The sequence below is a fragment of the Strix uralensis genome, chromosome 20 (assembly GCF_047716275.1).
Source record: "Strix uralensis isolate ZFMK-TIS-50842 chromosome 20, bStrUra1, whole genome shotgun sequence".
In the NCBI taxonomy this organism is placed as follows: Eukaryota; Metazoa; Chordata; class Aves; order Strigiformes; family Strigidae; genus Strix; species Strix uralensis.
In genome coordinates, this window is record NC_133991.1 from 1416057 (window position 1) to 1429952 (window position 13896).

The window sequence follows — 13896 nt, forward strand, 5'->3', positions numbered from 1 at the left end:
CACAGGAAAACCCTCCTCCTCGGCTGGGAGCGGCGGGCGCCAGAACCGGCCCCGGGGAAGCCACGGGGGGAGCTGGACGCGGGGACCCCCCCGAGTACCACAGTCCCACGGCAGCCGGCAGCACCCTGGCACGGCACACTCCTCCTCTTCCCGTCCGCACGAGCCCCCCAGGCCTGGCACGCACCCGCCACCGGGCCCGTGGCCCCGACCCGCTGAGCCGGGGGTCTCCCGTGGGGCTGCTCTTGACCCCCACAAATTCCTCCAAACAGCACCAGGCTCAGTTGAAATAACACATCCAGGGTTTATTGTTTTTTCCATTCCTCGCAGCTAATGATTAAAAAAAAAAATCTAAAATAAATTACAGAATTAAATAAACACGGACTGGATTATTCCCCTCCCTTCCCCGTCCCCGCTGCCCCCCCCTCAAGAAAGCGTTAGAAGAGTCACTGGATTTGGCAACAGCAACAACAACAAAATAACCTCTAGGAAAAAGCAGCTACTTGTCAGGGCCGAGTGGTGCCAGGGGGGGTCCCGCGGGCCTCGCCCCCCCAAACCAGTGTGCATTCCCCCTCCCACCGCCGCTCAGCCTCTGCCCTCGCCCCCAGTGGCGTCCCCTCGCCCCTTACCCGTGAGGTCGGCTTCCCCCCCTGGCCCGCCGTCCCCAGGGATGGTGCAGCCCCCGCTCTAGACGTGCGTCGGGTTGTCCAGATACGGGTCTGTCTTGGTCATGTGCAGCATGACCGTGGGGGCTTTGTAGTGGCAGTGCACCCCGCCGCAGCTCACCCCGCTGCAGGGCTTGCCCCTCGTCCTCATGCCCAGCTTTCTGTTGCACAAGCTCTGCCAGGTCTGCAGCGTCTTGGAGCTCCACACCCACACCCCGCTGGTGATGCCCACCACCAGCGACATGAAAATCTTTAGCATAAAGACGGCCACGGTGGGCACCGAGACCTCCAAGGAGCAGTTGGCGGCGCGCCGGCCGGGAAGGTGCAGGCAGCCGCGCTCCAGGGCCCTGAGGTTCCAGTAATCCACATTCAGCCGCTCGTAGAAGTAGCAGACGATGACGCACGTGGCCGGGACGGTGTAGAGGATAGAGAAGACCCCGATCTTCACCATCAGCTTCTCCAGCTTCTCCGTGTTGGTGCCACCCGTCTTCATGATCTTCCGGATGTGGAAGAGGGCGACGAAGCCCGTGAGGATGAAGGAGGTGCCGATGACCAGGTAGCAGGAGAGGGGGATGAGGACGAAGCCGGTCAGGGCGCTGACATCCATGCTCCCCACGTAGCACAGCCCTGTGAGCTCGTCCCCCGCCACCTTCCGCATGGTGAGGATGACGATGGTCTTCATGGCCGGGATGCCCCAGGCAGCCATGTGGAAGTAGCTGCTGTGGGCCTCGATGGCCTCATGCCCCCACTTCTTCCCAGCGGCCAGGAACCAGGTGAGGGTGAGGACGACCCACCAGAGCGAGCTGGCCATGCCAAAGTAGTAGAGGATGAGGAAGACGATGGTGCAGCCCGTGCTCTCCAGCCCCTCCTGGATGATGTAGAGCTCGCCGTTCTCCCGGTCGCAGGCAATGTTCTCGGCCCCTGCCACCGAGCGGATGATGAAGGCCATGGAGTAGACGTTGTAGCACATGGAGAGGAAGATGATGGGCCTCTCGGGGTACTGGAAGCGGTGGGGGTCGAGCAGGAAGGTGAGGACGGTGAAGGCGGTGGAGACGAAGCAGAGGGTGGACCAGACGGCCATCCAGATGAAGGCAAAGTCCTTGTCCTCCCGGGACCAATAGACGTCCACCCCGGGGGAGCACCTGGGCGCGCAGGAGAGGCTCTTCTCCACGTACTGGAACTTCTCGGGGTTGTCGCAAGCCCCCAGGCTGTTGGGTCCCCGGCCCTCGGCAGCGCCCGGCGGCCAGGGCCGGGGGGCCACGGGCAGCATGCCCTGGCCCTTGTGGGGCTCGGCGGCCGAGGCGTTCTCGGGGGCCTCCATGCAGAGGGCGTTGGGGTCGTTCTTGGTGGGCAGCTTGCCGCAGTCGAGCGACTCAGGCCAGCCGAAATTGAACTGCTCCATGATGGGGACGCACTTGTGGCGGGCCTGCTCGCACATGGGGCGGCAGGCGGGGATGCTGGCGCTCACCTGGTCGGTGCACATGGGCGCGTAGAGGGAGCAGAGGAAGAAGCGCAGGTGGACGTGGCAGCCGTACTCCACCAGCGGCGCGAACTCGTGCAGCTTCAGGGCGGCCTCGCGCTGGCTCTCGTGGCCCAGCAGGTTGGGCATGCGGGTCAGGTTGTAGCCGATGCCCCGGCACATCGGGATGTCGACGGGCTGGCACCGCGCCGCCCGCCCCCGCGGGCCCTCCAGCCCCCCCAGCTCCAGCCCGCGCCCGGCCGCCGCCAGCTGCCACAGCACGGACAGGGCCAGCCGCAGCCGCAGCGCCGCCATCGCCCGGCCCCGGCCCCGGCCCCGCGGCTACAGCGCCGCCATCGCCCGGCCCCGCCGCCCCCGCGCCCCCGGGACGGCCGCTCGCGGCTGCTCCTGCTGCTGCGGCTGCGGCGGCGGCGGCGGCGGCGGCGGCTCCGCGCCGGGGCAGCTCCCCCCGCCCGCGGCCCCGGCCCCGGCCCCGGCCCCGGCCCCGGCCCCGGCCCGCGCCGCCCCGCGCGCCATGCGGCGGCGGCCCCGCCGAGCGCCCCGCGCCGCCCCGCGCCCGCCGAGCCCCGGCAGCGCCCGCCGGCCGGCACCGGCCCGCCCCCCCGGGACACGCCCCCGGGGCGGGGCCGCAGCGGGACACGCCTCTGCGGGGGGGCGGAGCGGGGCGCGCACGCGGGACCGGGACCGGCAGGGAGACACCCCCCGGGACCTGCACCGCACCCGGGACCTGCCCCCCCCCCACTCCCCTCACGGGGGCTCCCCAAAGCGTGGGGCACCCACGGGGACACCCCAGCACAGCCCCCGCGGGGTCCCGTCCCGCCCCGCCCGCGCGGCTGTGGGGCACACGCACCCCCCCAGCCCCCGCCGGACCCCCACCGCCCCCGGCCCCAACAGCCCCCCCGCACCCCCCGCACCTACACACCGCCCGCACCCTCAGCCCTGCGGCACACACCCCCTGGGCACGCACACACCCACAGAATCACAGAACCCCAGAACCATCTGGGTTGGAAAAGCCCTTGAGGCTCCTCCAGCCCCACCATGAACCTCACCCTGACCGTTCCCAACCCCACCAGATCCCTCAGCGCTGGGTCAACCCGACTCTTCAACCCCTCCAGGGATGGGGACTCCCCCCCTGCCCTGGGCAGCCCATTCCAACGCCCAACAACCCCTTCTGCAAAGAAATCCTTCCTAAGAGCCAGTCTGACCCTGCCCTGGCGCAGCTTGAGGCCATTCCCTCTTGTCCTGTCACTTGTTCCTTGGCTCAAGAGACTCATCCCCCCTCTCTGCACCCTCCTTTCAGGGAGTTGTAGAGGGCCATGAGGTCTCCCCTCAGCCTCCTCTTCTCCAGACTAAACCCCCCCAGTTCCCTCAGCCGCTCCCCATCAGACCTGTGCTCCAGACCCTGCACCAGCTCCGTTGCCCTTCTCTGGACACGCTCGAGTCATTCAATGGCCTTTTTGGGGTGAGGGGCCCAAAACTGAACACGTGCGCGTGCACACACACACACACACAGAGATTCCCCCCCGCCCCCCCCCAAGCCAGGCACAGCATCCCCCACAGCCCTGCACACCCATGGGGACAGCCTCACCAGCGCCCCAAACCCCCCGGGGTGCTGCCGGGGCCCAAACCCCCTCCCAGGGGCACCCGCAGCCTGGCAGTGTTTTGGGGGTGAGCGGCTGTGCACACCCGGGTGACGGTGTGCGGGGCACAGGCGCACACACCGGGGCTCGCTGACGCACGGCTGCCAGGTTCCCCCCTTGGGAACCCCCTTCCCCACAGGCTGGCGGGGTGCCATGCCTCAGCTTGGGGACAGAAAGTGCCGCTTTGGTCCTGCTGCTGAGAACTGGGAAACTCACATCACCAGGAGCAGAGGGTGCCCGTGCCCGGGTCTGGGGGCTGTGGTGGGCCAGTGGGGACCGTGGGAGGTGGCTCCGCCCCAGCACCCACGGCATGGGTGGGGAGAGCCGTGTCCCTGCCCAGGACCCTCCATCCCCGGGTGTCACCCAGGGCTGGTGGTGGCACAGGGTGTCACCATGGGCAGGGGATGGCAGGTCCCGGGCGGTGACACAAGTCAGCGTGGCCGAGCCGGGGCTGCCAGCCCCCACTCCCAGTCCCACTCCCAGGGTGACAGATCACCCGGGGGCAAGGGGAGGCCGAGGGTGCCCGGCTGGAGGAGCCATGGGTGCTGAGGCCAGCGTCAGAACCGTGCTGGGGGTGGCAGCACCCCTGGGGACGGGCTTTGCCGCCCGTGCCACCTTCACTGGATGCCACCAGCTGCCCCCCACATCCAGGAGCTGCCGATCCCACACTTCTCCCCGGGGTGCCAGCGCAGGGTGCTCCGTGCCATCCCCAGCACCCAGCAGGATGGGGGGGAACCAGCAGCTCAGCCATCCCAGGGGCAGTTCGGGCAGTTCGGCAGCGGGTGCGGGCACAGGCTGGCGCCTGGGGGTCCAGGCAGCGCCGCCGTTCCCAGGCATTCCTGCAGCCCTGCGATTTCTTTAGTAACAACATAACAACCTGTCAACGCGGCTCCTAATCGCCAGCCGCACGCTGACACCCCGGCCATACATTATTTAAACATCCCCGATTCGGTGCTATAAGGAAATTCCCTGGGAGCCGCTTATCGGTTGTTGTAACGGTGCAGGAGATAAGCTGTCACCCTGGAATTTCCCTCTAGCACGGGGTGACTGCGCACCCGGCTCCAGGGCCCTGGGAAAAGGGTTATTTGGGCTTATTTGGGGCACTGAAGGGGGCTTTGTCCCCTTGGCCACCAGCTGGGGGAGGGAGGGTGTCCCAGAAAGCACCGTCCCATGTGCACAGGTGACATGGGCCAGCAGCTTCAGGGGGCTTTGTGCCCCGGGTTAAGGCCATGCTCCTCCTTGTGTGCTCTAAAAAATGGATGTTTTGGGGGTATTTTGTGCTGCAGTGCAGGTTTAGGGGCAAATTGTCACCCACGGGTGCACTGGTCACCACGGATGTGTCTGCTGCAGCTGGGATGGAGGTGGCACCCTCAGGGTGCTGGGACTTATCCCTGGGGTCTCTCATCCCATCCACCCTCCCCAGCCCCAGGATGTGTGTCCTGCGTGGGGTGAGGGACCCAAGGGTGGCACTGCCACCGCTCCGGGGCACCCTAAAGCCCAGTTCCTGCCACCAGAACTTCCCTTTAGGGAGCTGTTTGCTAAGGAAAGCTTGGAAACATCACCTGGAAACACCCGGACGCCTCAGAGCCCAGCTCTGGCTGCCCACCGAGGGTGGGGGCAGGCAGGGCAGGGCGCACAGGCGGGGGTCGGATGGGACCAGGGGGTGCCAGCCCCACCATCCCCGCTCACCCCCATGGGTGCCCTCGCACTCCCCAATCCTGCCACCTGAACTGTGAAGGGTTAATGGGGGGGGGGGGGGGGGGGGGCAAACGTACAAATCTAATTTAAAAAAAAGTCTTTTAATTTAATTTTGCTTTAATATGTAAAACTGTTGCTCTTGGCAGGAGGCGCCGCAGCCCAGCCAAGAGCAACACATGGATTTTCAGAGTCAAGGGGCTCCTTTTAACGTAGAGGAGCGGCCGCCACTCCCCTCCGCCCCGCACCCTGGGGTGGCACCCTGGGTGCTGCTCCCCCCCACCCTGACACCCTCCTTGGGTGCTCCATGGGATGCCCAAGCCCTGCCCAAGCCTCAGAGACCTGCAGTGGGGACCACAAAGAACCCGTGGAGCCCTTCTCAGAGCTTCACCCCACCCACAGCGGTGGGCGGGGGGTACCAGGGGGTGCCACCAGCACCCCAAGTCTTGCCCTTTCATTGCACCACTGCCCGTGCCTGCTGGGGAGCGACCTGCCCAGCCATGCCTGCACCCCTGGGGTACGCTGGGGCAGCCGGGGAGGGGACGCTGCTGGGATGGGGACACCACAGCCATGAACAGAAGCTGAGATCTCCAGCAGGTCTGGAAGCCTCGCAGTGAAAACAAGAACACCAGGTAGAGCAACAGAGCAGATTTACAGCCTTGGAAGTGGCCCTGGGCTGGGAATCCAATATCAATAGCTGGAAGAAAGGGCTCACAGAGGCTGCACAGAAATCCTGCCCGGGAAGCAGCCAGGCCGGCGGAGCGGGGCCGTATCGCAGGAGCCCGGGAGCCTGTGGTTCCTGGCAGCAGCTTTGCCCCATTTCCTTTCTTCCCGTCAACAGCGCTTGCAAACCTGTGCAAGAGCCTCAGCGAGGGGAGGGGGAAGGAGAGAAGGATGGGCCACGGGTAGAGAAAAATCCCCCGCTGCCGCCCCGGCATAAAGAGAGGCTGCAGCAAGGCCCCACTTGCCCGGCCATGGATGGGTCCTCCCTGGGTTGCAGGGTTTGGGGGATCCCCCTTGGCACCAGCAATGGGGACAGCCCCGGTGGGAGCCAGGGAGGGGGTGATGGAGCAGAGGAGGGAGCGATGGAACAGGGGAGGGGGTGATGGAGTGGGGTGTGGTGATGGAGCAGGAGAAGAGGTGATGGAGGAGGGGAGGGGGCAATGGAGCAGGGGAGTGGACAATGGAGCAGGGGAGGGGGTGATGGATTCAGGGAAGAGGTGATGGGGGTGGGGAGAGGGTGATGGAGTGGGGAGGGGGTGATGGAGCAGGGGAAGGGACAATGGAGCAGGGTGTGGTGATGGAGCAGGAGAAGAGGTGATGGAGGAGGGGAGGGGGCAATGGAGCAGGGGAGGGTGTGATAGAGCAGGGGAGGGGGTGATGGATCCAGGGAGGAGGTGATGGGGGTGGGGAGGGGGCAATGGAGCAGGGGAGGGTGTGATAGAGCAGGGGAGGGGACAATGGAGCAGGGGAGGGGGTGATGGATCCAGGGAGGAGGTGATGGGGGTGGGGAGGGGGTGATGGAGGTGGGGAGGGGCTATCGAGCTGGGCACAGGGCAGTGGAGGTGGGGCAGTGGGGCAGGGGATGGGGCGATGGAGGCAGGGAAGGGGGAGATGGATTTGAGGAGGGGGCGATGGAGCTGTAGAGGGGACACCGGCTGTGCTGCCCTCGCCCCTGCCCCTCCCCAGCAGGCTTTGCCCTGCCGAGCCCACGGCCCCTCGGTGGTCCCAGCTGCCCCAGTGCCAGGGTTGCAGGCAGGGGCTGGGGCAGGCAGGGAAACCCCAATAGCAAGGACAGGCCACCGGCCGTGCCCAGGGGCAAACCTGGGCTCCGTGGCACCCCGTGCTCTCCCTGCCAGCCCGGAGGGAGGGCGATGGCACAGCTCCACAGGGATCCGGGGGGGATAATTTTCCTTTCCTGAAGAATTTCACAGGAATAGCTGGCACGAAAGGCCGGCAGCTTCGATTTCAAAGGGATGCCAGTGCTGGGGCCAGATGGGCTGGTGAGCTTGCTCATCCTGGAGGGGTCCATCCTGGCAGCACCCCACGCCAGGCACCCTGCAGGGCCGCAGGCTGGCACCCACCTGACCGGAGGGGCAGCTGCCCCTGCCCCAGCCCCTGTGTCCTTGGGGACACCCTCGCGTGCACCAGCAGGAGCGATCCTCAAGATCAAACCCTTCCTACCCCCAGGCATGGTCCTGCGTGATGCAGACACACACCAGACTGTGCACGCCATGGGGCAAGTGATGCTCTGGGCCCCACGGCCTCAGGCGCGACCTGCCAGGCTCCCTGCCACGGGCAGGTGGCAGCGGGGTGGGAAGATGGGGATTTTGGGGGACAGTCCCCAAACAAATGGATTTCCAGAAGGGGCTGTTGGGCGTTGGAATGAGCTGCCCAGGGCAGGGGGGGAGTCCCCATCCCTGGAGGTGTTCAAGAGTCGGGCTGACCCAGCGCTGAGGGATCTGGTGGAGTTGGGAACGGTCAGGGTGAGGTTCATGGTGGGGCTGGAGGAGCTTCAAGGGCTTTTCCTACCCAGATGGTTCTGGGATTCTGTGGATGGAGGAATCTGACACTGGCAGGAGGCGATGGGTGAACACGCGTCACAGATCCTGCCCAGCCCCAGACAGTGTCAATGGAAGGGAAAATTCATTTCTTCCCTGATTCTGGCATTAGTTATACCCCAGCAGGGTGGAATTACCAGCCCCACTCCCTGTACACCCAACCAGCTATTTTGGTGGCTTCACGGGTCTCTGCAGCATGTGCCACCAGGCAGGCAACCCACTCCTGCAAGGGCACCGTGGGCACGGCAGCGGGCAAGGCAGGGAGTGCTGAGCACCCCAGCCCCACATCCTGGGGGTTCCGCCGGTCCCCAGCCGGGCGCTGACACGCTGTCACTTGCTGCTGAGACATCCAGACCCTGGCGTGTATCCCCTGAAGGACAGGACTGTTCCCTCCTACTCTCCCCCCGCTGCCGTCGGCGCTGCCGGTGTCCCAGCTGGCACAGCAGAGGCTGGCACACTCCCCAGCCACGCCAAAGGCTCTGCAGCATCCCTGAGGGGCCGCAGACCCCCCACCCTGTCCTATCCCAGGTCAGGGCCCAACCCGATCCCCCATTCCAGGGAAAGAAATCTCTTCCCAAAGGCTCCGCTGCCCCTCAGAGCTGTGGGATGACACCCCTGCCTGCCCAGCTGCCCCCGGCACACCCTGCTCGCTCACGGGCAGCAGCGCCCACGCCTCTGCACCACCGCCGAGGGAGTTGCAGAGACATTTCCTGCAGGAGCCAGGAGTTTTTCACTCCCTTTCCCCCAAGCGTGCGGTTTCGGTAACTCGAGGAGCCACGAGAGCTGCTGCCTCTGTCTCCTTTCCCTGCCTGAACTGGCAACTCTGCGAGTGCCGGCAGTGGAAGGTGCTGCAGGCGCGGGGGCGAGGTGATGGGGCCGCAGTGCAGGGGATGCTGTGCTCAAGACCCACCTCCCCCCTGCCATCCAATCGTCACCCCTGGGGTCCCCCATCCATCCCAGGGCAGTGGGTGACACCAGCGTCCCCGTGTCGTCACCTCCTGGCCTTGGGTCCCCTGCGTGTGTTTGCGGTGACAACCCCAGCCCATGGTGCGAGGACACCGTGGCCAGGGCTCAGGGACATGGGGTGACACAGACTCTCCGGGGGTGCTTGCTGCAGTCTGGTCACCCCGTCACCCCGCAGCTGGGGAGCTGTGGGCACCCTGCAGCCACCGCAAACTGGGAGTGGCATGGAGGGACAGTCCTGGTGCCGGCAGCCCACCTCCCCGGCCACGGTCACAGGGTCCCTGGGCCACAACACCTGTCAGTGAAGGGTTGACGCGAGACAGGCAGGAGACACGTGAGCAGGACACGTCCCCACCACCCACCCCAGGAGCCCTGGGAGCCCGAGGGACCGGCACACGGATGGGGACCACGTGCAGCCATGGGCCTTGGGGGACAGGGCAGGAGGGCAGCGGGGTACCCTGGGGGAGCCCTGGCTGGGAGTGCAAGGGGACAAGAGGGGACATTGGGCAGTCCCCCACCACCTCCCCCGCAGTATTTTAGCTGGCAGCATAGCTGGCAGCAGAACAGGCTGCTTACAGCCTTCTGGGGGGACTGGGATGCACGTCCCTGGCAGTGGGACCCCCTCTCCATCAAAGGGGAAGCTGAACTGAGCCATTTCCTGTCCCCAGCCACCTTGCTCACCCCTATAGACCCCTCTGAGGGGGTGGGAACAGGACCCAGGTGAGCCTTGGCAGCAGGCGTTCACTCTGAACCCTACTGATGGCAACATCTGCAGTTTGCAGCAGCTGCCTGATGGAGGCAGGTGAAGGGCTGGAACTCCCTCCTAGCTGGCTCAGCCTTGGGAAGAGCAGGTCATACAGCTGCCAGACTGACCATGGGGCGCCCGTCTGCCCCCCAGCTGACCTTCAGTGCCCACCCCTGTTTCCTGGCAGCCTGAGGACAGGCAGAGGAGGAGCCTTGTGCTGGGAGCAGGCTCTGTGGTGCTCCCAGAAAACATCCCAAGCCAGCACAAGAGCCCTTTCATCCCCAGCCCTGCTTGCCCCCCGAAGTGAAACTTCTTCCCCAGGATGCCCCATCCTGCAGTGCCGCCGAGCCGCACGCTGCTGGCAGACGGGTGTCGGCCCTGGGTCCCGGCACAGGCACAGACACACACGCTCCTTTCTTCGCCCCTCAGCCCCGCGTGCGGCTCGGCGCTGGCAGGCAGGTCTGTGCCGCACAATGCGCCTCCTTGTTCGCCCCGGCCCAGGGCTGGCTTGCGGGGAATGGCAGGGAATCGCCTCCGTTTCCTGCTGGAGTTTTATTACATTCACCGTATAAATAAATAAATATGATCCAGAGGAGAAGGGGAGAACCACGGGGCAGCCTGGAGCCAGGCAGGACGTGGGCTGGGGCTGAGCCCCGCGGCACTGGGGCTGGGAGCAGCCTGGGAGGGGGTAGGGGGGTCCTGGGATGCCCTGCGGCGGCTGTGCCCCCCACAATGTCCGTGCTCCCTGGGTCTGCGCCCTCACGACTCTCCAAGGAGCAGCTGAAATCCCAGCAAACACAATCCAGGAGGCAGCTCCACAGCCCTGGGGCCGCTTCAAGCACCCGGCAAGGGGCTTGTCGTGCTGGGCATGGACCCTGGCCACCCGCATCACTCCTGGGCTGGCAGAAAAACCTTCTCCCAGGCCATTTGGGAAGCGTGGGAGCGCCCTGAAGCCCTGCCACCCCAAGGCCCAGCAGAAAGCTCCTGCATCCCCGGCCCACTCTCGTGTACTCTGTGCTGCTCCACCACCTCTGAACAGTGCCATGGGCCAAGCACTCCTGCACCGGTTCAACTAGTGTGGGCTGGCGGGCTGCACCTCGGCAGGGACACGGCCAAAGCACCCCTGGGACGCAGGAGCAGCCCTGCAGAGCCAAGCCCAAGGCCATGCTGTGCTGCCCCAGGAGCAGAGATGGCTGCGAGGACTGGAACTTGCTGGAAGTGGTTTTAACATACTATTGAATGGGCCAAATTGCCCATTTGGTTGCTAAGTCAAACCAAAGGTCTCCTCAAGCACCATCACCCTGCAACCTCCTTTGGGTGCCCCATAACTGCAGGTGGCCTTTGGCCAGCCCCCGCTTGCTGGCAACGCCGTCGGTGCTGTGGTCAGTCCCCCTTGTGCCTGCTGCAAGCTGCAGCCCAGCCGTGGCAGCTGGATGCAGACGCCTCCCTCCAAGCTGCAGGGGCTCATCAGGGTGGTCCAGGAAAAATTTCAACCCCTCCAGTGCTTTTGGGTTGGTTTCATCTTCTCCAGTAAGGTTCGGACCAAGAGTAGTGAGCAGGCTGGAGCAGCCCAGACTGAAGCTCTCCAGTCTTCGCAACCTCCGGTTGAGTATTTGCACGTACCTGAAATCTCACTGTCCTCTTCCCTGTTCCTGGACAGAGCTCATCAGCGCTGGGAAACACCATGTTGCATTTCTCCTCCTCCTCCCGGGACCCAGATCAGTCCATGTTCAGGTCACAGGCCTTTTTCTGATGGTTCCTACTCAAGGTTGGGTCACTTCTTGCTCTTAACAAACCATCTGGTACCAGCATCCTGCCCCCTGACCTGGTTCCTCCTTGAGTACCTTCCTCATCTTCTCCTCTCCACACGCAGCATGCTATAAGACCATCAACTCCAGCCTGGCCAGAGGAGCAGCTCCAGGGAAAAGTTCTTCAGCCACGTCTCTAATCTGCTCACCAGGGTGCCGCCGTTGGGCAACAATGTCCATCGCAACCTCCACTTGGCTCTCTCTGGAGAAGAGCTACTGTGGACAAGCTGCTGCAATAAGGACCAGAATTACCCCAGTGCCTTATTTCTACAAGGGACAGGTGCTGACATTTCGGCAGAGACAGCCTGAGGGACACTGAATTTTGACAACTTTGGGGCAACAGATCTTCTGCTCTGCTTGAGGTGAACCCGGAGCCCTTCTGCCCCGCTGCCTCCCACTGCCTGCAGGTTTTGGACTTCACATCCAAACGGGTGTTTCCTGATCAGTCACTCGGCTGCACATCATGCCCAGCCAGTCAGGTGGGCTCTTACACCCCTGAGTGATCAGCAAACACCCCTCGCCTGCCTGGCACCCACCCGCAGCCCACACCTGACCCGCAAACACTTCACTGGGAGTCCAGACCTGATCCCAGAGGGGGAGATGGGGTTCAGGTACAGGGGACCCAGAACAGTGAAGAATTAAACCCAAGATGAGCCAAGTGTGTTCCAGACGAACGAGGTGACCTACTCGCCATCCCCTGCAGCCCTGCTTGGACCAGCCAAGGACCACCCCAACCCCCACGGCTGCCTGGGCACCCCATCGCTCCAGGGCAGCACTGGTGGGTGCAGGCAGGGAGTCCAGGGGTGTGCATCCCACTGGGAAGGACGGGATGTGGCAAAAGCGTGACCTACTTCTAGCTTAAAAACATGCTAATATGCAAGCATTTATGAAAATGCTCAAGAACGCAAAGTTTAACCAAAAAAAAAGCAGTGCCATGGTGGGTAGGCTGGCTGACTCCTTTTCTTTTCCAAATAATATTTTCACAAGATGGGGCAGTGCTGCTTTAGGTCCATCATCGTCATCACAGCACTGAGTGCTCAAGACGGCAACTTGGAATGGAAACCCTCAGGTATGTCAAACAAAAATACTATTTACTGTTCACTTACTAATCCTGTTCTCCTTTGGGGGAAAAAAACACAAAGGTCCCATATTTATTTAGCAGAACTCAGCACTTTTGGGTTTTGCAGATGGTGCCTAAATATAGTTCGTGAGAAACAAATAATCTGTCAGGGATTTCTGATCCCTCCACCTCTGCAACCACTCTTCTTTAAAGGTCGAGTGACAGCAGCAAAGGCTCTTGCCCCAGCTGGCAGCCCCTGACATGTGGGCATGAGTCCTGAACTAAGAAAAGGTGTTTTCTGATGTGTCACCAAGGCTGTGAGGTGGGTCACAGCATCGCGGGCTCCTCCAGCAGTGCTGGGGGTGGGCTGCAGGACAGCTCTGCTCTGTCCCCATCCCCACCTGGTCCCTCTCCTGCCCCTGTAATGGCACCAACCCCCCGGGCATGTGCCAGGTCACGGGAGGAGATGGGGAAGGGCAAAGGCTCGCTCACTATTACTGGGGATGTCAACATCTTGTCCCAGAGCAGCGCCAGGCCACAGGTCCCAGCTCCCTGGGTGCTGGTGGATCTCCCCAAGCTGGCGTGAAACACTCGCTGCTGCTGGGCATGGTGAAGGCAGGAAAGCTGCTGCCCAGGCAGGACCAGAGCTCTGCGGGAGGGAAGAGATGGAGATGGCTGCAGGGATGGGACAGGAGAGAAGAGGAAAGAGCAAAAGGGTTGAAGACAGGGCGATCCCTAAGAGGGAGTCCATCTAAGTATTTGCAGAGGATGAAGCCTGAGCTGAGACCCTTCCCCTGATGCCCAGCCTGTGTGTTCCTGCTCTCTGCCTTATCCCAGGGTACCCTGAGTTATCTTTTTCTACCTCTCCACCTGCAATTCTTTTGCCATGTCCAATGGGCAAAGAACCAAAGGCAGTGAGGTGGAGATGGTGGGCAGCACCGGCAGGCCTCGTCGGCCCTAGATACTTCCAAAAACCAGGACTGGAAAACAAATATGCCTCCAGGTATGCAGCAGAGACCGGCCTGAGGGCATCATCCATCCATCTCATCCATCCATCGCGCTGCCCTGGCTGTCTACAAGTCACGCAGGCAGCACTGAGGGCAGAAGCCAGCTGCCTCTGGGATGGGTTCCAGCCACTCTGCACCCAGCCCACGGCTCCAGGTAAAGCCAGGTTTGCTGAAACCCCCGCAGGAGCAGCAATGAGGCGCACAAGCGCCATTTGGGATGTCAGCATGACAAGACGGATCAGCCTCGGCTGGCGAAAGGGCTCCTGCCCCGCTTG

The 13896-nt window shown here is 63.6% G+C and overlaps 1 protein-coding gene across 1 annotated transcript; it reads right to left on the minus strand.

The window, feature by feature from the left end:
- Positions 1-277: 277 nt before the first annotated feature.
- On the minus strand, positions 278-2491 carry FZD9 (frizzled class receptor 9). Its single transcript, XM_074890246.1, has one exon. It carries the CDS (start codon positions 2434-2436, stop codon positions 685-687), a length of 1752 nt encoding a protein of 583 aa, XP_074746347.1. The 5' UTR covers positions 2437-2491; the 3' UTR covers positions 278-684.
- Between the last annotated feature and the right edge of the window lie 11405 nt (positions 2492-13896).